The sequence below is a fragment of the Lissotriton helveticus genome, chromosome 10, assembly GCF_964261635.1.
Source record: "Lissotriton helveticus chromosome 10, aLisHel1.1, whole genome shotgun sequence".
In the NCBI taxonomy this organism is placed as follows: Eukaryota; Metazoa; Chordata; class Amphibia; order Caudata; family Salamandridae; genus Lissotriton; species Lissotriton helveticus.
The window spans coordinates 598,368,335-598,393,436 of NC_136071.1; the positions used below are offsets into that span (position 1 = coordinate 598,368,335).

The 25,102-nt window shown below is 49.2% G+C and overlaps 1 protein-coding gene across 1 annotated transcript in view; it reads right to left on the minus strand.

Moving 5' to 3' along the window:
• CREBBP (CREB binding lysine acetyltransferase) overlaps positions 1-25,102 on the minus strand; it is a 1,783,742-nt gene that overhangs the window by 156,532 nt on the left and 1,602,108 nt on the right. The window contains exon 29 of the mRNA XM_078663125.1: positions 16,699-16,860. Coding sequence (XP_078519251.1) covers positions 16,699-16,860 — 162 coding nt within the window. The remainder of the gene's footprint in view (positions 1-16,698; positions 16,861-25,102) is intronic.

The following is a 25,102-nucleotide window of genomic DNA, read 5'->3' on the forward strand; positions in this document are numbered from 1 at the left end:
GCAGCCTAGTCGGAGGATCGATGCATTTTCAGAAACTCTGTTATGTTCTGTTAAAAGTACTTATGAAGTGTGCATACACCAAACGGTTTCATGGCGCTGAGAATATTAGAGGAGGCGGCATCCACAGGGCAGTTGGCTTACTCATATGCCTGAGAAAAGAGCCAAGTCTTGAGTTGTTTTCTAAACTGAACATAAGAAGTTGCAGACCTCAATTCCACAGGAAGCGAGTTCCAAAATTTAGGAGCCCAGAACACGAATCTGTAGTAGTCAGTAAGTTCAGATAGGAAGAACGCAGTTCCCGGGAAGGGATGTAGTGCTGAATCCTTAAAAAGATAAATGCTGGGCCATTCCTGGCAAGGGCTTTAAAGATGTTACAGCCCAGCTTGAAGGCACAGCGTTTCGCCACCGGAAGCCAATGGAGACTCTTCATCAAGGGACTTACATGATGGTGTCTGGGTTAACGATAGATTACAAATAATCAACAAGGTCCACCTTATGTAGAGTTAGTGTATAACCAGGTGTTCATGGAATACACAGTATGTGTTAAAGCACAAGTTACTACTTGTGTAACGATATATCTGTAAGAGACATTAGTTAGTATTAGATTCCTTACCTTAGAATATCCCCAGGCGTCAGACTGGATCAGGAAACTTTTGCGTAGCAGTACCCTTGCGCGTCGGTAGGCGTCGTCTGCGGCTCCACGTCCGTCGGCGGTGGCGTGGGCCCCGTGATGACGTCGTCTGAGTACTTAGACGCCACCTCCGCGTGCTGACGTCAGTTCTTAGACACAGCTTTTCCGCGCCAGAAACGCAGAGCCATGTTAAAAACCAACACTGGTGCCATTGAAACTAGGGCCCTGAAAGGGGGTAACCCTAACCCTAGATATCGGTTCGCAGAACGGGGAGGATGGGTGGGTTGGTAAGGAATCTAATACTAACTAATGTCTCTTACAGATATATCGTTACACAAGTAGTAACTTGTGCATCTGAAAGAGACACGATAGTATTAGATTCCTTACCTTAGAATAGATACCCCAGCAATACCAACCCCGGTGGTGGGTCTGCGAACCAATAATCACACCAGAAAGTTCTGGAGGACAGAACAGCCAAAGAAGCCATCCCTCCGGACTTGGCTGTCGAGGCAGTAGTGTCTTGCAAACGTGTGCAGCGAGGCCCACGTAGCTGCCTGACAGATGTCTTGTAAGGGCACTCCCCGGCCCAGGGCAGTTGTAGTCGCCGTGGCTCGGGTGGAGTGAGCCCGTAAGCCAACAGGGGGCTCCTTCCTAGCCAAGGAGTAGTTTACCTGGATACACAAGATGATCCACCGGGAGATGGTCCTCTTGTGCACCGCTTTCCCCTTCTTAGCGCCCACGTAACCAACAAAGAGTTGGTCATCCACCCGGAACTGGCGTGTGCGATCCAAGTAAAATGAGAGCGCCCGTTTTGGGTCCAGACGGTGGAGCCGCTCTTCCTCTTTAGAGGGATGCGGCGGGCTGGCAAGGTGATAGACTGCCCGATGTGGAAGGCCGTGACAACCTTGGGCAGGAAAGATGGCTTAGTACGCAACACCACTTTGTCCGGATGGACAGAAAGGAAAGGTGGAGTACAGGAAAGAGCCTGGAGCTCACTCACTCTCCTGGCAGAGGTGATGGCAACCAGGAATTCTGTCTTCAGAGTAAGAAGGCGGAGAGGACAGTTGTGAAGTGTCTCAAAAGGAGCGCACATCAGAAACGTAAGAACCAGGTTCAAGTCCCACTGAGGCATCACAAACGGAACAGGAGGGAATGTGTGTGTGATGCCTTTTAGAAATGTACTTACAATAGGGGACTTGAACAAAGAAGGTTGATCAGGCAGCCTCAGAAAGACTGAAAGGTAGCCCTTGATAGTGCCCAGAGCAGAGCCCTGCTGGGCAAGAGAAAGAAGGAAGAAAAAAACCTCAGAGAAAGGGGCAGCAAGAGGATCCACAGCCTTTGCTGTGCACCATGCCACAAATCTGTTCCACCTGCAGGCGTATACCGACTTTGTGGAGGGACGCCTGGCTGCCAGAATGACGTTACAGACTTCAGGAGGCAAGTCAAATGGCCTCAACTGTCGCCTCTCAATCTCCAAGCATGGAGGTGGAGACTGAACAGGTTCGGGTGGAGGACCGTCCCCTGCTGCTGCGACAGAAGGTCCTCCTGAAGAGGCAGACTGGGTATCGACTGACACACTGAGTAGCTCTGGATACCAGTACCTTCGTGCCCAGTCCGGAGCCACAGGATGACTTGGGCCCGGTCGCGCTTGATCTTCTTCAGCACTCTGGGCAGAAGTGGTATAGGTGGAAAGGCGTACAACAGACCGCAACTCCACTCGCGACGAAAAGCGTCTCCGAGCGAGTGCCGCCTTGGAAATTCCAACGCGCAGAACTGATGACACTGCGCGTTCTCTTCGGTGGCGAATAGATCTAACCAAGGCTCTCCCCATCGCTGAAAGAGGCCTTGCACCACGTCCGAGTTCAGACGCCATTCGTGATCCATCATGCACCGACGGCTGAGCTTGTCCGCCCTGGCATTCAGAGAACCTGCCAGGTGTTGAGCCACCAGGGTCACGCCCTGGCGTTCCAGCCATTGCCAGAGGCGCAGAGCCTCCTGGCAAAGGGTCCACGACCCCACCCCGCCCTGTTTGTTGCAGTACCACATGGCGGTGGTGTTGTCCGTGAACACCTGCACTACACTCCCCCTGACAGAGGGGAGGAATGCCTTCAGCGCTAGACGAATCGCCTGTAACTCCAACAGGTTGATGTGGCGCCGGGCCTCCGCCGGAGACCAGAGGCCTCTGATCTCCGCCTCTCCCATGTGGCCACCCCATCCCCATCCCTGGAGGGACGTGTCCGTCACAACTACGTGCTCCGGTTGGGGAAGGGAGAGGGATCTGCCGCCGACCCAATCGCGGTCCGTGAGCCACCACTGCAGCTGTCTCGCAGTGCCCTCCGAGATCAGGACGTGGTCGGACAGGTTGCCCTCATGCTGGGCCCACTGAAACTTCAGGTCCCACTGCAGAGCCCGCATCCGCCACCTGGCGTGATGCACCAGTAGGATGCAGGAGGCCATCAGCCCCAGAAGCCGCAGCGTCAACCTGACCGAGACCCAGGATAACGGCTGAAAGATGGGAATCAGAGCCTGAATATCCCAGACCCGCTGTTCGGGTGGATAAACCCGAAACCGCGCTGAGTCGAGAACCGCTTCTGAGAGGGGCACAGGTGTGACTTCGGCACATTGATGGAGAACCCCAGCCTGTGCAGGAGATCTGCCATAGTCTGGAGGTGGCTGACGACTGTCTGGGGCGAGCCCGGGAACAGATCCCCCTGTCAATCACTAATGTTTTGCCACAAACAATTTTAGGGTGTATGTACTAGAAATAATGATCAATGTGTATAGATATAATTTATAAATATACGTGTCCCTGGCTATATCAGTAATGCTGATGTAATAAGCCTGAAAAGATAAGAGCACACAATTATAAATGCGCGGATCCCAGAGCACAGGACTAATAGTCACCTGTAAGGGAAAAAAACGAAAGAACACACATATATAGAGTATGGTACATAGTATCCAAGACAGTGCTGGAAATTACCCTGTAAGTGAAGTGCTAGTGGTCAAAACAGTACACGTATATTTATAAATTACATCTATACACATTGATCATTATTTCTAGTACATACACCCTATTATTGTTTGTGGCAAAACATTAGTGAGTGACAAGGGGATCTGTACCCGGTCCTGACGAAGGGGCTTGAGGCCCCGAAACATGTTGACCCGCACAGGAGAGTAAGTCCACTTTACCTCTCCGCATCACTTTTTTAACAATACCAGCCAGTGTTTATTAAAAGGTTTTTTCTACCACTAGGCCAGGTATTTTTTAACATCACTCATTTATTATCACCCCTGACCCTACTGACACTCACTCCTATTCACTCACATAGCACCCTCAAAATAAAAGGTGCTCCAGCGTAGTCGCAGCACTGCCCCGTCCCGCAGCGGGGCGGGAAGACCCCAATGATGAAGCATGACACCAAGGGCTCTTTTGGTGTGTGAGGGGTATTTTAACACATACTGTGTATTTCATGAACACCTGGTTATACACTAACTCTACATAAGGTGGACCTTGTTGATTATTTGTACTTTCAGGAGAGGAGGACGCGCCCACCTTGGTGTAGTTAAGCATCACCTCTTCACTCCCCTTTTTTGATATAGTTTTTCTTAACGATAGATTAACCTGGCCGCTTGGTTTGTACCAACTGCAGATGGTGTAGTTGATATGCTGGGATGCCAACGTATAGTGCGTTGGTGTAATCAATTTAGGAGATTACCAAGGCCAAAGTAACCAGGGTCAAGGCCTCAGTGGTCAAAAATCCACTGATATTCCGGATTCTATGTAGATGGAAAAAGCAAGCAGAGGCCACTGAGCCGATCTGGGCTTTCATGGACATATCGTTACTAATTATGATTCCTAAACTCTTGACGGAGCCTGATGGGCATGGAGGGCTGCCCAAGGGTGGAGGCAAAAAATTGGAGTTCCACAGGTTAGCAGTTCATCCTGTATCAACTCAGTTTTATGAGGATTCAGTTTCAGTTGATTTGCATACATCCATTCGCTGATAAAGCTCATAGTAGATTGGAAATTGAGCCCTGAGGAGGAGGAAGAATCGATGTCAAACACCAGTTGGAGGACGGCAGCATAGTTAAAGGTTTCGACCATTCTTGTACGCAGAGACCTAATCAAGGGTAGCAAATACAAGTTAAAAAGAAGGGGCGAGAGGGAAGAGCACTGAGGAACTCCACAAGTCAATTTCATTTTTTTAGAGGATAAATTGGCAACAACGCGGACTGCATGAGATCTATTACTGAGGAAAGAAGAGATCCACTACAATGCCAGACCCTGTATCCCGGCATTGCTGACACGGTCCATCAGGAGACCATGATTGACCATGTCAAAAGCCGCTGACAAGTCCAGGAGAACCAGGGCCTGGGTAAGGCCTTTATCGCCCCCCCCTCCTAAGCTCATCCATGACTGCCAGGATGACTGACTTTGTAGAGCGTGCGGGTCTAAATCCTGCCTGGTGGGTTCAAGGAAGTGGGAGTGTTCAATGAATGAGCTAAGACAGTTTGCTACGTGGGCCTCTAAGATTTTGCCTAAGTAGTGAGATGGGGCGATAGTTACTAAGGACCAAAGGGTCAGCATTGGGTTTCTTCAAAACCGGGACGATTTCTGTGCTTTTGAAAATGTCGGTGACAATGCCTTGTTTTTTTTTTTTTGAAAATTTGTTTTTATTGTTGCCTTCACAAATTAGCAGTAATAATCAGCAGCATAACATGCAGCGTCAACATTCAGCTGCATTCAGTCAGTGGAGCAACTTTTCAAATTTTCTTTTCCCCCCAACTCTGAACATACTACATAAAAGGGTCAAGCGTAACAACCGCATCATTTGACAATCATATTATCAGTGTGAGTAGAGCTTATGCGTACATTACTTTAGGTTTTGACAATGGCTAGTCCATCCATGAGACCATATTCTATGTCCCAGGCACCCCCCCCATCAACGTCCACGCCAGATGTCGTCACATTAGTCCAATTCATCCTCCTCCCCAGAACTATCTGCATCCTCATCTTCCGGTAACGGCTCACAAATATCCCCTCTATAAGAGTTCCATGGCGTCCATATTTTATTCCACTTGCGCGGGTTGAGTCTCTGTTTATAGACCTCCCGTTCCCTCAACATAAGCATATCCATGTTCTTGCACCACTGCGACAGCGTCGGAGTAGTCGGCGCACCCCAGTTCTGTGCTATATCGCGCTTCGCCAGCATCATCCCAATGACCACCCAACGCTTCCCATGTAGTGATAGATCTGTCGGGCCCCACACGTGTAGTATGCATACCCGAGGGGTAGGTGTGAAAGGGGTGTCCAGCGTCTGGCTGATTGTGCGCGCTACGCGTCTCCAGTAATTTTGTAAAGTGGGACATTCCCATAATGTATGGAACAGTGTACCCTCCTCCCCACAGTTGCGCAAGCAATAGGGATGTTCCGCCCTGTTTATGTTATAGAGTGTTGTGCGGGTGTAGTAAACTCTGTGTAAAATTTTAAATTGGACCAATCGAAATCGCATGGATATGCCTGCCTCTCTGGGTGACGCTAGCGCCTCGTTCCACTCCGACTCATCCAGATCCCCCAGCTCCTCCATCCACTTTTCCCTCAGGCGCCCCAGCGGATCTGGCAAATTGTTCAACAGTTTACGGTACGTGAGGGATGTAGCACTCGTCTCCATATAGTCCGTTAGTAGTCGGTCCTCTAACGGAGCCGACTCCGGGATCAGCGCCCCGGCTTCCAACACAGACATGAGTGCGTGTCTAATTTGTACATATCTGTACGTTTCTGTCACTCCCAGGTCATACTGTGTCCTCAGTGTATCGAAAGAGAGTACTGCGCCTCCCGACCATAGATCGCCCACCGTGGATATCCCGATGGTATCCCATCGATCAAACCCTTTACTGTTACGCAAAGTACCGAACGCCCTGGAGTCCCATAGTGGTGTGAGTCTGGTAATTACCCCCTCCCATCCAAGCCGCCTCTGTGCCTTATGCCAGATAGTCACCGTGTGCTTGGTCGGGCCTTCCAGCTTCCCAACCAAACCCTTATTATAGAGCGGTGCCAGGAGGGTAGCCGTACCTAATTGCCGTCTATCAGCCACATACGCCGGGTCATCATGGGTACCATGAATCCATTGGTTGATCACCTTAAGGTGCGCCGCCCAATAGTACAGTTCAAGGCTCGGGAGCGCTATCCCCCCGCTGACAATGCCTTGTTTAAGAGAGTTATTCAGAAATAAGAGGAGCGGGTCTTTGACAAGTGAGGAAAGCTTCCTGTAGAATATAAGGAGGTCAGCAATCTGTGGGGGAGCCAGATCCAACTTTTTTGAGTCAAGACAAAAAATTCTTCCCTAGAGATTGGGGGATTTTTATCAATTAGGAATGGGTTTTTACAAATAGTAGGGGAGGTCGTAGAAGAGATGAGGCTAGGGATGCTAGCCTTAATGATGGCAATTTTCTCAAAGTAGGAGTTAAGAGAATCACATAGGGATTGTGAGGGGATAGGTTTCGCCATGACTCTATCCGGTTGGGCAAGCTCATCAACTATGGAGAAAATGTCCTTGGACTTATTAGCCGAGTTTACGATCTTTAAGGAGAAGTAAGCTGCCTTAGTCTGGAGAAAAGCGTTTTTATATTTTTTAAGCTGAGTTATGTAGATGGCTTTTTTTTTCTCTCCAGCTAATTTCAGCTTGCCTTAAGGCTAGTTTCTTTGATTTCACGTCGTCGGAGAAACAACGTTGGGCATTGTGAGGTTGTTTAATCTTAATTTTCTCAAATGGGGCAATGTTGTCACTGGAGAATTCAAGCCACTGCTTGATGCTTTTTTCCTAATTGCAGAGTGACTCCTGTGCGATGGGCATTGCGGCCTTTTATAATGAGCAGAAACTGCCAATGTTAGCCCGATTCCAGTTTGTAGCCCGGTGATTTCCTATCTGGGTGGTTTTGTCATGGTAAAGGGGATAAAATGATGATGTGACCATGTACATGGGGAAATTAATAACTTAGAGATTTCCAGATTGGATGTCCAAACTAGATCTATGATATGCCCTTTGATTGAATCATTGTTCGCCGTCCTAAGATTGAATCATAGTCCCTTGTTCAAGACAGAAGGTCCCATATCCTGCTTAAACTAATTGTCCTGAAGATGGCCTCATGGATTAAAACGAAAGAGACCGAAACGTCGACTGTACCGTAGACCGAAACGTCGACTGTACCGTCAACTCCATGAAAAAGCTACCTCCCCTGAGCAATATTTATTGAGTTTGAAGATAATATTTGCTCTTTGACTATTTTGGAGCTGATGTTTGAGTTATGAACTGTATGCCTTAAATCCAGATATACATCTGTCATAACTTCTTGTGCTGATATGAACTGTGTGTAAACTGTACCCTTCTCAAATTTTTCTAGTATTAATTTAAGTAAGATAAATTCAATCTTTACAACTAGAACTCTCCGTTTGCTGTGTGTTTCTTTTCCTTTCCTTTTTCCTTTGTGTCATTGCAATTTGATTGCCCTTGGTAGTCCAGTAGGACACTTTTTTGAGTCTGATTAGTCTAACTGACTCTTGAGCTTTATTGATTCACCTAAACTATGTTGGATATTTAGTGAAATCCCTTGTAGATATTCTCACTCTGATTTGATTAACTGCCCAAACCTACAAGGGTATATTGGGTGTACCATTTTTAGAAATCTTATGTGAGTAGCAGCGTTCACATGCTGGATACAATTCATCCCTGAGAGGAGATCTGTTAATTCTATGGAGCTAGCACTCTCCTGTGTATCGTTTGGCCAATAGTTAAAGTCTCCAATTATGATAATTCTAGCATGGTTGATAACTAGCTGGGAGATCATTTCGCCTAGCAGTTGGGGGAAAGAGGGCATAGGGTGAGGTGGTCGTTAAAATAAGGCGCAGATAAAAGAGGACTGAGGCGATTCAAATTTCGACCAAGGGTATGCCTGTAATCCCTAATGAAGTAAACTGGAGTTTTTGATAAATGATGGCTGCTACCCCTCCCCGATCCTACCCGAGAACCTATTAGCCTTAAGGATATAGTACCCGTTGGGAGATCTGCAGCTAGAATATCAGGGACTGACTCTGCGGTAAGCCATGTTTCAGAAAGGAGGAGGATATCAGGTTTGTCAGAGTCTATCAGCTGGAAAATCTCAAGCTCACCATTGAGCGAGTGTTCAAATAACTAATTGCAAGTCCCCTCACCTCCTGTTGCTCAGGGATGGGAGCATCTGACAAGTTCTTTTCGTCGACGGGGGACTCCCTACGACTACGTTAATGAGAGAGCTCTGGATAGGGGTCTCTGAGGGCCAGGATCCCTGCCTTATCAGCTATAGCCCTGGTCTAGAGGTTGATAGGCCAATTGCCTTGCAACCGTTTCATCTCAGATACTGAGTAGGTTAAAAAATGGGCATAGTGTATGGCCCCTGGCCTCGGCCTGCCGCGGACGGGCACAGATGGGCTTGCCTTTGGCACGCCTGCTGCGCGACGAGGATGGCATTCAATTATATAGGCTGTGAGCGCTAGAGCGCCAACTGTTCTGCTCCGCCCCTAGCAGCCCCCAACAGCAGGAAACCGGGATTTTGAGATGCCGGCAACCTCCACAACAAGCGGGGAAACACTGTGGTGGATCGGGATGCAAACGTCAGACCCAACAATGAAACAAAGTGCAAAGTGGAGGTAGATAGCAGCAATGTATATTTCAATTTTAAAAGTACCATTTTTAACAGCAAAGTTCTAAAATCAAGGTTTTGAGCTTAGTAATCAAGCGACTTAATCAATTTCAGCAGCACTGAATACTAGACTCTCCTTGCCCACTCCAGAACGAAAAGCATGACTTGGGCCTGGTCGCTCCTGATCTTCTTCAGAACCCTTGGCAGAAGTGGAGTGGGCAGGAAAGGCATACAGCAGGCCTGAGCTCCACTCGCGACGAAAGGCATCACTGAGCGACAGCCGCCTTGGAAACTCCAGCACACAGTATTGCTAACACTTCGCTTTCTCTTCAGAGGCAAACCGATCTGACTAAGGATATCCCCAGCTCTGAAAGAGACCTTGCGCCACCACCAACTGGAGACACCATTTGTGATCATCGACGGCTGAGTTAGTCCACCCTGGTGTTTAGAGAACGGGCCAGGTGTTGAACCACCAGGGTTATGCCCTGCTGTTCCAGCCATGTCCCAAGATGCAGGGCCCATCAACAAAGGGTCCACGACCCCACTCTGCCCTGCTTGTTGTAAAACCACAAGGTGGTGGTGTTGTCTGTGAACACCTGTACCAACTTCCTCCCCTTGAGAGAGGGAAGAAATGCCTTCAATGCCAATCAAATTGCTCAAAGCTCCAACAATGCGATGTACAGCACCGACTCCACCGGAGACGTGCGTCCCCTGATCTTCACCTCACCCACATGGCCGCCCCATCCCAGAAGTAACGCATCTGTCACGTCTAAGATCTGGTTGAGGAAGGGAAAGGGGTCTGCCGTTGACCCAATTGCAGTTCCTCAACCACTACTGAAGATCACTCGCAGTTCCTTCCAAGATCTGGACCACGTCAGGAAGATTTCCTCCATGCTGTGCCCACTGAAACTTCAGGTCCCATTGCAGCCACCTGGTATGCTTTACCAACAGAAGGTCATGAGGCCTAACAGCCTCAGTCCGTCCCACCGAAATCCAGGACAGAGGCTGAAAAAACGTAATCATACCCAAAATATACTGGACTCACTGCTCAGGAGGATAAGATAGAAACTTCCGGAACAGCTCGGACGAAAAGGCACGTATGAGAAGGAGTCCGGTGTGACTTTGGTACATTTATAGAGAACCCCAGTGAATGCAGGAGGTCCGCCGTAGTCTGAAGGTGGGAGACGACAGCCTGGAGTGAGGAAGGCCTTCAACAGCCAGTCGTCGAGGTAGGGGAAGATAGACACCGCTACCCTGTGCAGATGAGCTGCCACCACCACCATTACCTTGGTGAACAGCCGATGGTCACTAGTAAGGCTTAAGGGAAACACTATAAACTGAAGATGCTTGCTGCCTACCTTGAACCGCAGGTAACGCCTGTGGCCTGGCAGGATGAAGATGTGAAAATACACATTCTGCAGGTCCAGCACTACCATTCAGTTTTCTTTGTCTAGGGCACACAAGACCTGAGCTAGAATGAACATCTTCAACCTCTCCTTTTTGAGGAAGAGATTGACGGTCCGAAGATCTCAAATGGGTCGCAACTCTTTGTCCTTTTTCAGAATCAGAAGGAGGTGGGAATAACAGCCACTGCCTACTTCTGAATCCAGGACCCTCTCTATAGCTCCCTTCGCCAAGAGAGCTGTCATTTCTATCTGGAGCAATTTTAAATGATCTTCCGCCAGCTGTTCTTGATTTGGTAAATTGGGAGGAGGAAAAGAAAGGAAAGGAAAGGCAGAAAATAGCCCTACTGAATGATCTGCAAGACCCCCTTGTCCGATGTTGTGGACCTCCAGCGGGGGAGATGATGCTGGATTCTCCCACCAAATGGAGTGGTGTGGTCTTGCAGAGTCAGACTAGGAGTGCTTGGAGACGGCGGCAGCTAAGGGCAGAGTGGCAGACGACCTCTAGCTTCCATTCTGTGGTCGGAATCAACCACGTACACGTTTCCGCACAGCTTGGGAAGCCTGTGCAGGACAGTGGCGGCGATAGGGCTGATGCGCAGGAAACACTTTCTGTGGCCACAAAAGGGGCAAAAGCTAGACTGGCTACGAGATGTAGAAGAGAGGCCCAAGGATCTGGTCGTAGCTCGGGAGTCCCCACTAGGACAGAGTCTGTTTTCTCCCCAAAAAGACGGGTTCCATCAAATGGCATGTCCATCAAATTTGCCTGGACATCGCCCGAGAAGCCAGTTGTCCTTTACCAGACATCGTGCCTCTAGGCCACTGTCATTGAAATCGATCTGCCCAGCGAATCAGTCATGTTAATGCCACAGCTTTTGGTGAATTTGGATGCATATCTCCGGTCCTTGACTGCCTGAGAGAGCACAGCCCGGGCCTCCTCTGGGACTTGTGGCAGCACTTGCGCAACTGTCTCCCACAGGGAGTGGGATAAAGGGTCCAATAAGCATGCAGTATTCACTGACCGCAATGCCAGGCTAGAAAAAGAAAACATCTTATTACCAAGTGAATTCCAGCCTCTTGGATTCCCTATCTGGAGGGGCGGAAGGGAACGCGCCATGGGGTGTAGAAGGCTGCACAACCAAGGTTTCAAGGGTGGGGTGTAGGCTGAGGAACTCTGGGTCGCCTGGTGGTGGGCAATGGCGGTGTGTAATTGTCCTATTCACTGTGCTAGGCTTGGACCACGTGCCTAGCAGGACATCAGTTAATGCCTCATTGAAGGGCAAAAGGGGTTCAGAGGAGGAAGCCCCAGGCTAGAACACTTCTGTCAGGAGATTAGTCCTGACATGCATGGAGGGCAACTCTAGTCCGAGGACCCCGGTCACCCTCTTAAACACCATGGTAAAAGATGTCCCCTCGTCAGTAGCCACAGCTGGAGAAGAGAGCATGCCACTATCTGGGAAAGTGTCCAGTCCACTGGCTTCCCCAAGTTCCCCATACCAGTCCACCTAAAGTGTTCGGGCGACAACATAGAACCCCTGGGTTCAATCAGCCTCGGAATCAGCGTCGAGCGATGCAGTTCCGACTCGGTGTTATGCGGGATAAGGATGGGGCAGGAACCGCTGTGGGCACCGGCAGCACGGAAGGCACCGACTTCGGGTCCGATGTCGGGGAGGTCGCAATGACATGGCCAGCGTCATCCCAGATCTGGAATTGGATACCTGGGGCTCCACCGGCAATCATGGCCGTAGTTGACAGCGTTGAACCAATGGGGACCCTTCCAAACCCGGTGGCTCACCAGAGGGGTCATCACACTTGATGACGGAGCGCATGTCCTCGTAAAATTCTTTAATTTGAGATGGGGTCGCTCCGGCTCCCAGAAAGAGGGGGGAGGCACGAAGTCGACCCTGGCTCCGCAGAACCATGCCTAGAGCAACGGTGCTTCTTACCTTGCTTGTCAACGGATTACAGTGGAGGTGAAGATGAAGTCCGCTTGGACTTCTTCTTGTGCTTTTTCCCCAGAGCGTCCCGAAGACCTTGAGTGATACGAAGAGGACTTGAGGCTCCGGGAGCAGTCCAGCGACCTACTCTTCTTCGATCAAGACCGGGAGATCCACGGAGTCTCAGTGGATGTTGTCCACTGCCGGGCTGCAAGGAGCTTCATAGCGCACTTCTGCAAGGCCTTTGGAGCCATAACCCAACAGTTTGAGCACCACTTCGAATCGTGGTCGCGCTCGAGACACCAGAGACAGATTATGTGGAGACCGGTAACCGACATCATGCGGTGAGAGGCACCACACAGTTTAAACCCCGTCTTCCTCGAAGACGTCCTCACAGATGAAGTTGGAAAAAAACCTCCAAAGTCGAAAAAAGGCCAGACAGAGGGGTAGCTCTTCCCGGATTAGTGCTTAACAGGCGCAAAAAGAGAAGAACTGACGTCCGCGCATCTGAGTGGCGCCTATATAGGTGACCACAACACCATAACCAATGCTAAAGAGGCTGACAACTTCATGCGGAGCTGAATGAAGTCACCCGACGGCACAGGCAAGGGTACTTCTCGAGCAAAAGTTTCCGGATCCAGCCTGATGCCTGGGAAATTCAAAGGGAAGGAACCTGCAGCTAGAATTCTCTATCGGCTTTTATCAATATTGAGTTCTTCATAAAACCTTTCAAAAAGGTATCTCATACATTTTAAAATCACAGATAGTATACACTTTAAAAGGGAACTAATTATAGTCCATAATCATCGAATACAATATTAATCCTTGGAAATATTTATTGCATCATGCAATAAATATTTCCAGGGATTAATAATGCGTTAGGTAATTACGGACTATAATTAGTCCTCTTTAAGGTGTTTACTAACTGCGATTTTAAAAAGTATGATAATCCTTATAGAAAAGTTTAATGAAAATAAAAAACAATATATTTACTTTTCACAATATCTTTTGTTTGTAAGGATTCAGTGTTGACACCTTTTTGATGTTTAGATTTTTTGTACAACTTTAGTCCATTTGGTTTTCAAACAGGCTACCCAAGCATTCTTGGTAAACAAAAGGGAAATTAATATTTTCTAGTTTTTAACTACCATGTCTCTTTTGTCTAGTAAGTTTGACTCTCCTCCTTTTTAGAGAAAAAGAATCGGCTGCACCATAATTGGACTGCACACCTGCTGCTCCTTGGGCTAGCAAAGAAAAGGACTGTACCTTCTGTGTCCAGCTCGAGAAGTCGCCCCCTAAGTGCAGGTAGATGCAGAGATTCCAAGAGTCAGTTGGTTGACTTTTTGTTCACAACACAGGCCCACAAAAAGCTTAAACAGACTGCCTCGCAAGTTAGTAGGCAAAATCATCGGATCGTTCCTTCTCGCCATCGCTTCTCGCCACATGCAGCCTAACAGACCAGGATGGGAAGCTCAAAAGTTGAACAGGAGTGTTCTGGAACTGGGAGAGTCATCTGAGTGCAGCTTAGTTGCCCAGAATTAGAGTTGTCACCAAAAGAAGAAAACATCTGATTTTTCAGTGCCAAGTGACTGGTAGCCCAGTAGAAACTTGACTTCTGCTGACCCTGAAAGTAATTAGAGGGACGACGAACCCTGTTGGTAGAATCACTCACTAGCACCGTGGACCTGCCCCAGGACGACCCTCATTGACCGCACATCATCTTTGAGCATCTTCAGCATACTGTATCCCTTGCATTAGGACCATTTCATAGAAGTCAATGGCAAGGAGTTACTGACACTGGAAATAAACTGAATATACCTTTTCTTGAGAAGGTAACTGTTTCTTTGGAACTTGCAGGTCCCCTGGACTGGCTCCCTGTCGGAGCTGGTCGCCCATAAGTAAATCTAAGTAACGGCAAACCAACTTGCCAACGTTTTTATTGAAAAAGTGCAGATTGTCAAATGTGTTAAATTTGCCAATGCTTGTTTGAGGTGAAGTAAAAATCCTCGATTTATTGTTTCTTATAAAAATCAATATTTCCGGAACTCTCCGGTGGATTTTTTTTCTCGGTTTTGGTGTCTATTAATCCATAAAAAATATAAGCTTTGTTTGCAAATTGGTGTGGGATTTCTTGAGAGTCCGTTTTTTTCTTCAATTGTTTTGGTGCTAGTTGAATCCTTTACAATTGTTCCGTTGTGCAAGCCTAACTGCTAAGAGCCCCAGCGACCCAGGGTTGAGCTAAGATTTGACAAACGAAACCTGAGAGGTCCTTAAGGGGCTGGTATTGTATTACATTGCAAGTCACACAACTATCTAACAAGAAGTAGATATATTCACTGAAAAAACACAAAGGTTAAAGTAACGTTATGTTAGGTGTAATGGAAGGAACTGCTTTTGTTTAACAATAAAAAACAACTTTAGAAATGACCTGGAAAAAAACAAAGTTTAAAGTAACATTATACTCGGGTGATTATGTGAGTGACAATGTTTTGAACAAAAAAAACAAATTCACCTGATATAGTTAGAGCTAACTAGGGGTCCCACTTCCCCGTTTTTGGAACATTTTGGCCCCGGGTTAGAGCTCCCCGAGGCTAATAATGGCTCGGCAGTGTAGTAGCATGGCTCACCTACCCTTAATTTAATAAAGCGGCCCAGGCCTTTGGAGACTCGAGGGGCGCCCGCCCCATCCCTTTTGTTTACTTTTCCACTCCAGCGGTGGGGTTCCTGGGGCCTATAACGGATCTGGGAGAGGAGCTGTGTAATGGAGAATATTCAGCAGAGGCCAATCTCTCGAACATCTGAGACCCAGTTGCAGCTCCTCCTAATCAGTTGAGTGGGATGCTGTTATCACCAAGCACAACATGAAATTATTTTTAGAGGCTGGGAAGTGATATCCTGATTTGAAACAACTTTGAGTAGTTTTAAAGATCGAGTAAAGTGATAACATTGTGAGCAGACGACACAGGAAACAATTACTGGTGTACATGCAAAGAATAATGGTCATTGCAGTTACTGAACTGAATTGAGATGTTGAAACCTTAACAATAAAATACTCTGCGTGTCATGGAGATTCAAGCACTTGACGTTACACTGGCACTACAAATGTATGGTGTTTGAAGTATAACTACTACTACTACTACTTTGTTTTTATGGATGCAATTGAGTCCTTTCTCACTGTTTATGTACTTGTATAATTTAAAAAACAACTGACCACTCCATATACCATGTGATCAATACCCTGACTGGGTTGAAACGCGTCATGATGGGTAGCTTGCTGTAATTAAATTTGTGTGCCAAATTATCGGATGATGTGGCTCCTTTTCACTGTTTCATATGCGGAGTGTGTGTTATCCTCTGGTTATATGTCAACTGCTTCATATGCTGAGTGTGTGTTATCCTCTGGTTATATGTCATCAGAGACGCCTCCCCACATGAGCCCCGACCCACGAAGAAGGGTGCTCTTTTGGGAATAAGATGGAAGCAATCGATTAAATAAAAAAAATATATATATATTTTTTTTCTCTCCAAAATTCAGGTTGCTTCAACCGACTTATGTCTCAAGGCAGTCTAAACACAAGAATCCAATCAATGTGATAGTTTGGAACCTATACAAGTTAAGGGCATGTGCAATTCAATCACCTGGGCAAACAATGGACATGGGTAACTAGAGCACCTTAAAAGGAAGCAAGCACTATATTCATTCTCTGAATGAAATGTGTTGTACTCTCACGCTGTGGTCATAATGTTTCTAATTTGTACCATGTAATTATGTATCTGGAGCAAATTCACTCAGCAGCAGGTCACTCTGAAGACTACGAGTTTCTGAAGAATTTCCTAAACCTTGGCATATTCCTTCTGAACATCCAGAAACACATGTTCAATACATTACCCTTCTATACTTCTCCATAAAGTCATACCCCTTTGTCTAACAAAGAATTAAAACTTTGGACTTGTTCCGCGAATACATTTTCATATCTATTTTCAGTCCCCATTACCAAAGCATATGCCCACCACTATTACAATTACATCACATGGAGCATAATGATAGTACCTCTTTGTGCTTCTCCATGGTTGCATAGAGTTTTTGAGAGAGGTCGTTGGAGACATTAGGCATGCTGGGCTTCTTCTTGTTGGCTCTGCTTATGCTGCTCTTGTTTTTGTTGGTTTTTTTGTTATTCTTCTTCTTGCCGTTTTTGCTGTCGCCCTGGCAGCCCTGAGAGCAAGAAAGAAAATTAATCAAACAATAATTGTTCCAATGTATCCAAAATAAACAAAACGACCGATGCAGAAGTCACTTATGTAGCTATATAACGGTACTATCTAATTTAAGCAAAATACTTAAACCAATTTATGGAGCAGAGGCCTTGGTGCAAAATAGTATGCAAAAATCTTAGAATGGAAAAATGTTAAGATAAACCAGTTGTGGGCAGCAACATAAAAGAAAATAGCTGCTTGTATCAATTGTTTTCATATAATTTATATGTGCATCTAACTTTCACATGCTCAGCCTGCCTGCATTACATTGCTGATCTCGAATTCTAGATCGGATTCTGAGCTGGCCTCAACTGAGAAAGCCTCCTCTTCAGCCACTTAAGCCGGTGGATGGTGTTCCTCCCAGACAATCTAGTTATTTACCTTCAGTAACGATATATCTGTAAGAAACATAGGTTAGTTATAGATTCCTTACCTTAGAATTACCCCCAGGCGTTGGACTGGACCCAGAACAGTTTTTCGTCAGCAGTACCCCAGCGCGCCGGTCGGTATCTTCGTGGTCGCCGGGATGACGTCGAGGTTGATAAATAGTCGCCACACTCGCGTGCTGACGTCAGTTCTGTACATGACTATCCCTGCCAGAAGTGCAGAGCCATGCAAGACACTGATCACTGGTGCCCAAAACTAGGGCCCTGAAAGGATGTCCTTAAACCTAGAAGTCAGTTCGCAGAACGGGGAGAATGGGTGGGGCGGTAAGGATTTTTTTTTCTTACAGATATATTGTTACCGAAGGTAAGTAACTTGTTCATCTGAAAGAAACAGTTATAGATTCCTTACTTTAGAATAGATACCCCAGCAATACCAACCCTGGAGGTGGGTCTGCAAACTAAGTTCACACCAGAAAGTCCTTGAGAACAGAACGGCCAAAGAAGCCGTCTCTCCGGACTTAGCTGTCCAGGCAGTAGTGTCTCATAAACGTGTGCACGTTTAGGGGGACTCCTCATCCCAAAGCAGTAGTAGCTGCCGTCGCCCTGGTGGAATAGGTGCGCAACCCCACTGGAGGCTCCTTCTTAGCCAAAGAATAGCAGGCTTTGATGCACAAAACGACCCACCTGGAGATAGTAAGTTTGTGCACAGCCCGACCTTGCTTAGCGCAAACGTAACCAACAAACAGCTAGTCGTCCACCCAGAATTGTCTGGTGCAATCCAAGTAGAAAGAAAGCGCACGTTTTGGATCCAGACGGTCGTGACTCTCTTCCTCTTTCGAAGGATGCAGAAGCGGAAAGAAGGTGGGCAAAGGGATGGTTTGGCCAATGTGCAAAGAAGTAACCACCTTGTGAAGAAAGGAGGGTTGAGTTCTAAGGACGACCTTGTCCGGATGGACAGACAGAAAAGGAGGCTGGGAAGACAGAGCTTGTAGCTCACTCACCCCATGCGCTGAGGTGATGGCTACCAGAAAAGCAGTTTTCAAAATGAGAAGCATTAGAGGACGTGTTAGACGTGGCATCATTGGCGTGGGTCCCCCTTCCTCTTTTCTCTTGTTCTCTTTTATGTTGGCTGGATTTAGATGCTCTGGGCGCCATGCCACTGCTAATCAGTGCCACAGCGCGAATGCTCCCTGTGTAAAGATGACTGTATGAATTAGGATAACCATAATGCCTGGATCTGTGTAGCATGTTCTAATAGTGAGTTACCCTCCCTTCCACTGCCGCTACTGTGAAACAATCCGTTCTCATAGGCCAGAATGGGCCAGTTGAGGATTACCTTCTTTCATCCTAACTGACCCCAGGAACTGGATAGGAACTTCGAGTTTGATATGTTAATGCTTAGGAACTTGAGAGACACCTTTTAGTAAGGACCATTTATATATCCCATGTTTGGAAATGCCTCTTCTGAAAACGCAGTAGTTTCTTGCTTAAGCGTTACAATAGGCTTGGCGACTATGTGTATTGTCCGTCTGGTTTTGGAGCAGCAGGGCCAGCTGGGTCAGACCTGGCTGGAGAGAGAAATCGTTATTCAGGACATGGGGAGGGGTGACTCTTTGATCCGAGCTGAAAGGGCAGGATGTCGCCTCGTAATCCAAGTGCTCCCCGACCCCACCAAACTTGTTCTGACGTCAGTAAGTGATTTGTGACCTTAGAGAACAAGACTTGTTAGGTATAAAACGCTGCGCTGGAACTTTGTCCAGGTGTGTTCCTTCTAGATGTCAAGACGAAACTCTGTCCGAGTGAACAGAGGAAAGGACTTGGAAACTTTCACCAAGCTTGCTGAAGAAACTACCCGAAGGCCTGAATTGAGAGACCTTCCTGCAGAAGTCTCTGGGACATGAGACTTCACCCCGTCAGCCGTAGAAATTCCTGTTCGAGGAATTCTGCTTGCAGATGAGGCCTCCATCGAGTAATCCGGAGCCTCTAGTTCTGCTGAGAGGTCTGCGGACTGAACCTTTGAAACCCTTGCTGAATCTGTGTGGGCCGCTGCAGCGAAGAGAGCTGCCGCCGCTGAGAGCCCGCCTGAATTTGAACCTTTGAAACTTTTGCTGAACCTGCGTGGGCCGCTGCAGCCGCTGAGAGCCCGTCTGAATGTGAACCTTTGGACCCTTCGCTGAATCAGTGTGGGCCGCTGCAGCTAAGAGAGAGCTGCCGCCGCTGAGTGCCCACACCTTTGCATCATCCTTCGTCGTGCTGCTGCTGCTGAGAGCCCGCCTATCCCCGAGTGCCCGAATCATTGTGGGTGCAAGCTGCGGACCTCTGCAGCCAAGACTTGTGGTCACTGGGAGTCCGCCTGTCACCATCTCCGCTTCTTCAAGAAGCTGCGTGCTGTGTCCCCTTTCAATGGCAGGTACCTGGTGCGCAAAGATTCGCGTAGGCCCCGGCCTTGAACTCAGTCATTTCCATGTTCTGGTGAATACATTGCCTTTTTAGGTCCCTACTAGTTTACGTTCATTGTAGCTTGTTGAAACGCTTTGAGAGTTTTGAGTTAAACTGTTAGATAAAGATATTATTTTTCTATACCTACTGGAGATGTGTCCTTTTGTGGTGTCGTTACTGCCTTGTTGTACATGGTCATAAATGCTTCACACACTGCCTCTGAGATGGGCCTAACTGCTCGTGCTACGTTACCAAAGGGTTGAGCAGGGCTTGTCAAAAGGGGTAGCTCACTTGCCCGGACTTAGGAAGAAGGGTCCCTACTTGGACATTGGCACCAGCCATTGCCAACTAGAGACCCCCATTTCTAACAGGACAGTTATGTAACGGCTCAAAGGGAGCGCACATAAGATATGTCAGGACCAAGCTCAAGTCCCATTAAGGCATTATGAAGGGAACAGAAGGAAAAAGAGGAGTAATACCCTTAAGAAAGTGATTTACAACAGGGGACTTGAAAAGAGAAGGCTGATCAGGAAGCTTAAGAAAGGCTGAAATGGCTGAGAGATCGTCCTTAAGAGTGCCCAGCGCAGAGCCCTGCTGGGCCAAAGAAAGGAGGAACAAGAGAACCCCAGAAAGAGGGGCAGAAAGGGGATCCAAAGCCTTTGCTGCGCACCATGCCACAAATGTGTTCTATCTGCAGGCGTAGTACGAGTTACTTACCTTCGGTAACGATGTATCTGGTAGAGACGATTCTAGCTGCAGATTCCTTCACCTAGAATCACCCCCAGGACTGGATCCGGAAACTTTTTTGCCACAGCATCCCTGCGCGACGGGGGCAGGGCGACACCACGCGACTCCGCCCAGGCGTCGTCCGCGTACGTGACATCAACGAGGTCACATAAGACCTGCCCTGGCGCACACACGTCAGTTTTCTTCTGAGAACTTTTCCGCACCACAACGTGGAACCACCAGATAAAAAACTGTGGAAGTATGGGAACAATGTGCGAAAAGCACAAGTTACTTACCTTCGGTAACAATATATCTGTAAGAAACAGTAGTTAGTGTTAGATTCCTTACCTTAGAATATCCCCAGGCGTCAGACTGGATCGGAAAGTTTTGCGTAGCAGTACCCCTGCGCGTCGGTAGGCGTGGTCTGCGGCTCCGCGTACGGCGGGATGACGTCAGAGTACTTAGACGCCGCCCTCGCGTGCTGACGTCAGTTCTTGTACATAGAGTTCCGCGCCAGGAACCCAGAGCCATGCCAGAGACCGACACTGGTGCCATAAAACTAGGGCCCTCAAAGGGAAATACCTTAACCCTAGATATCGGTCTGCAGAACGGGGAGGATGGATGGGGGGACTAAGGAATCTAACACTAACTACTGTTTCTTACAGATATATCGTTACCGAAGGTAAGTAACTTGTGCATCTGAAAGAAACAGGTTAGTGTTAGATTCCTTACCTTAGAATAGATACCCCAGCAATACCAAGCCCGTGGTGGGTCTGCAAACCAAGATCACACCAAAAAGTCCTGGTGAACGGAACGGCCAAAAAAGCCCTCCCTTCGGACTTGGCTGTCCAGGCAGTAGTGTCTAGCAAACGTGTGCAGCGAGGCCCATGTAGCTGCCTGACAGATGTCCTGCAAGGGGACTCCCCGACCCAGGGCAGTAGTAGCCGCCGTGGCCCGAGGGGAATGGGCCCTCAGCCCAACAGGAGGCTCTTTTCTAGCCAAGGAATAACAGGCCTTGATGCACAATACGACCCACCGAGAGATGGTCCGTTTGTGCACCGCCAGTCCCTTCTTCGCGCCCAGGTAACCAACAAAGAGATGGTCGTCCACCTGGAACTGGCGTGTGCGATCTAGGTAGAAGGAGATCGCATGTTTTGGGTCCAGACGGTGGAGCCTCTCTTCCTCCTTAGAAGAATGCGGAGGCGGACAGAGGGTGGGCAAGGTGATGGACTGCCCGATGTGAAAGGCCGTAACTACTTTGAGCAGGAAAGAAGGGCGGGTTTTTAAAACAACTTTGTCCGGATGGACAGAAAGGAAAGGAGGCTTAGAAGAAAGAACTTGGAGCTCACTCACTATCCTGGCAGAGGTGATGGCAACTAGGAATACAGTCTTAAGAGTAAGAGGACGAAGAGGGCAATTGTGAAGTGGCTCGAAAGGAGCGCACATCAGAAATGTAAGAACAAGGTTCAAGTCCCATTGAGGCATCACGAAAGGAACAGGAGGGAACATGTGCGTGATGCCCTTCAAGAATCTATTAACAATAGGGGACTTGAAAAGAGATGGCTGAGAGGTAGCCGTTAAGAGTGCCCAGAGCAGAGCCCTGCTGGACAAGAGAAAGAAGGAAGAGGAAAACCTCTGAAAGGGGGGCAGAGAGAGGATCCACAGCCTTTGCTGTGCACCATGCCACAAATTTGTTCCACCTGCAGGCGTATACCGATTTCGTGGAGGGACGCTTGGCTGGCAGAGTCACATCACATACTTCGGGAGGCAAGTCAAATGGCCTCAACTGCCGCCGCTCAATCTCCACGCATGGAGGTGGAGGCCGGACAGGTTCGGGTGGAGGACTGTCCCCTGCTGCTGCGACAAACGGTCCTCCTGAAGAGGCAGACGAATCGGAGGATCCACTGACATGCTGAGTAGCTCGGGATACCAGTATCTTCGTGCCCAATCCGGAGCCACAAGGATTACTTGGGCCCGGTCGCGCCTGATCTTCTTCAGCACTCCGGGCAGAAGTGGTATAGGCGGAAAGGCGTACAACAGCCCGCAGCTCCACTCGCGACGAAAAGCGTCTCCAAGCGAGTGCCGCCTTGGAAATTCTAACGCGCAGAACTGATGACATTGCGTGTTCTCTTCTGTGACGAATAGATCTAACCAAGGCTCTCCCCACTGCTGGAAGAGGCCTTGCGCTACGTCCGAGTTCAGACGCCATTCGTGATCCATCATGCACCGGCGGCTGAGTTCGTCCACCCTGGAGTTCAGGGAACCTGCCCAGGTGTTGTACCACCAGGGTGACGCCCTGGTGTTCCCGTCATGTCCAGAGGCACAGAGCCTCCTGACAAAGGGTCCACAACCCCACCCGCCCTGTTTGTTGCAGTACCACATGGGGGTGGTGTTGTCCGTGAACACCTGGACTACACTTCCCCGGACAGAGGGAAGGAATGCTTTCAGTGCAAGTCGGATCGCCCGCAGCTCCAGAAGATTGATGTGGAGCCGGGACTCCGCCAGAGACCGGAGGCCTCTGATCTCCCTTTCTCCCATGTGGCCCCCCCACCCCAGGAGGGATGCATCTGTCACCACTACGTGTTCTGGTTGGGGAAGGGAGAGAGATCTGCCGCTGACCCGATCTTGGATCGTGAGCCACCACTGCAACTGTTTCGCAGTGCCCTCCGAGATCCGGACGTAGTCGGACAAGTTGCCCATATGCTGTGCCCACTGAAACTTCAGGTCCCACTGCAGAGCCCGCATCCGCCACCGGGCGTGATGCACCAGAAAGATGCAGGAGGCCATCAGCCCCAGGAGCCACAGCGTCAACCTGACAAAGACTCGGGATAAAGGCTGAAAGACCAGAATCAGAGCCTGAATATCCCGAACCCGCTGTGTGGGAGGATAAACCCGAAACTGCGCTGAGTCCAAAACTGCTCCGATGAAGAGGAGCTTCTGAGAGGGACACAGGTGTGACTTCGGCCCGTTGATGGAGAACCCCAGCGAGTGCAGGAGGTCGGCCGTAGTCTGGAGGTGGAAGACGACTGTTTGGGGCGAGTCTGCCTTCAACAACCAATCGTCGAGATAGGGGAAGACAAACCCCTAATCTGCGCAGATGAGCTGCGACCACCGCCATCACTTTCATGAACACCCGTGGGGCGCTTGAAAGGCCGAAGGGGAGCACAGTAAACTGAAAGTGCTCGTGGCCTACCGTGAACCGCAGGTAACGCCAGTGGGCCGGCAGGACAGGGATGTGGAAATATGCGTCCTGCAAGTTCAACGCTACCATCCAGTCTTCTGGGTTCAGGGCAGCTAGGACCTGAGCCAAAGTCAGCATCTTGAAATTCTCCTTCCGGAGGAAGCCGTTGACGCTCAGATCCAAGATAGGGCGTAGGCCCCCTTTGCCCTTCTTGGGTACCAGAAAGTAGTGGGAATAGCAACCACGTCCTACTTCTGACCCAGGAATGCGCTCAACGGCCCCCTTGGCCAAGAGGGCCGTAACTTCCTCCTGCAGAAGTTGCATGTGATCCCCCGACATGCGGTGGTACTGCGGTGGCAAGGCTGTAGGGGTTGCCTCTAAGGGGAGGGAGTAGCCCCTTCGGACGATTTGCAGCACCCACCTGTCCGATGTGATGGAGCGCCAGTAGAGGAGGTGATGGCGAACCCTGCCCTCCACTGGCGTCGAATGGGCCTGAAAACTCGGAGGATTTTGAGGCAGATGCTGCGAGGGCGGGTGTGGACTGGCCTTGCCTGTGTCCCCCGGCACCGCCGCAGCGGTTATCACGTCTGCGTTGAGGTTGGTTCTGCGGCATGTGGCTAGCTTGACGTGAGGGGGCGCCCCCTTCCTTGGCCACGAAAGGCAGAAGTCTGCTGGCGTTGGCCGAGGCCCAAGGACTTGGCCGTAGCCCTGGAGTCCTTAAAACGTTCCAGCGCGCTGTCCGCCTTGTCGCCAAAAAGGCGACGGCCATCAAAGGGCATGTCCATAAGGGATGCCTGGACATCGCCCAAAAAGTTGGCGGATCTCAGCCAGGCGTGGCGGCGAACCGCCACCGTTGTTGCAATCGCCCTGCCTAGCGAGTCCGTGGTATCCAGTCCACATTGGATGGAGTATTGTGCTGCGTCCCTTCCCTCCACGAGGGCCTGGGTTAGCTTTGTCTTGCCCTCCGCCGGGCACTGCGGCAGCACTTCAGCAACCGTATCCCACAAAGAGTGAGAGTAACGGCCCAAAAGGCAGGCGGTGTTGACAGACCGCAACCCCAAACTCAGTGAGGAGAACAGCTTCTTACCAAACTGGTCGTACCTTTTGGATTCCCGATCCGGAGGGGTGGTCGGAAATGCGGTCTGGGAAGTTGAGGCCTGGATCACCAGGCTCTCAGGGGTGGGGTGTATGGACCGAAAACTGGGGTCGCCCAGAGCCGGGCGGTGGGGCCTGGCCACGTTCCGATCCACAGGGAAGCCTGTGGAGGGCTTGGATCAGGTGCCCAACAGAACGTCAGAGAGGGCCTCGTTGAACGGCAGGAGAGGCTCCGAGGAGCTTGCCTGCGGTTTGAGTACCTCAGCCATGAGGTTAGTCCTCACCGCCGCGACTGGGAGCTCAAGAGCCAAGGCCTTGGCTGCCCGAGTCAACACAAAGCTGTGCGCAGCCCCCTCCTCCGTAGCCACAGTAGG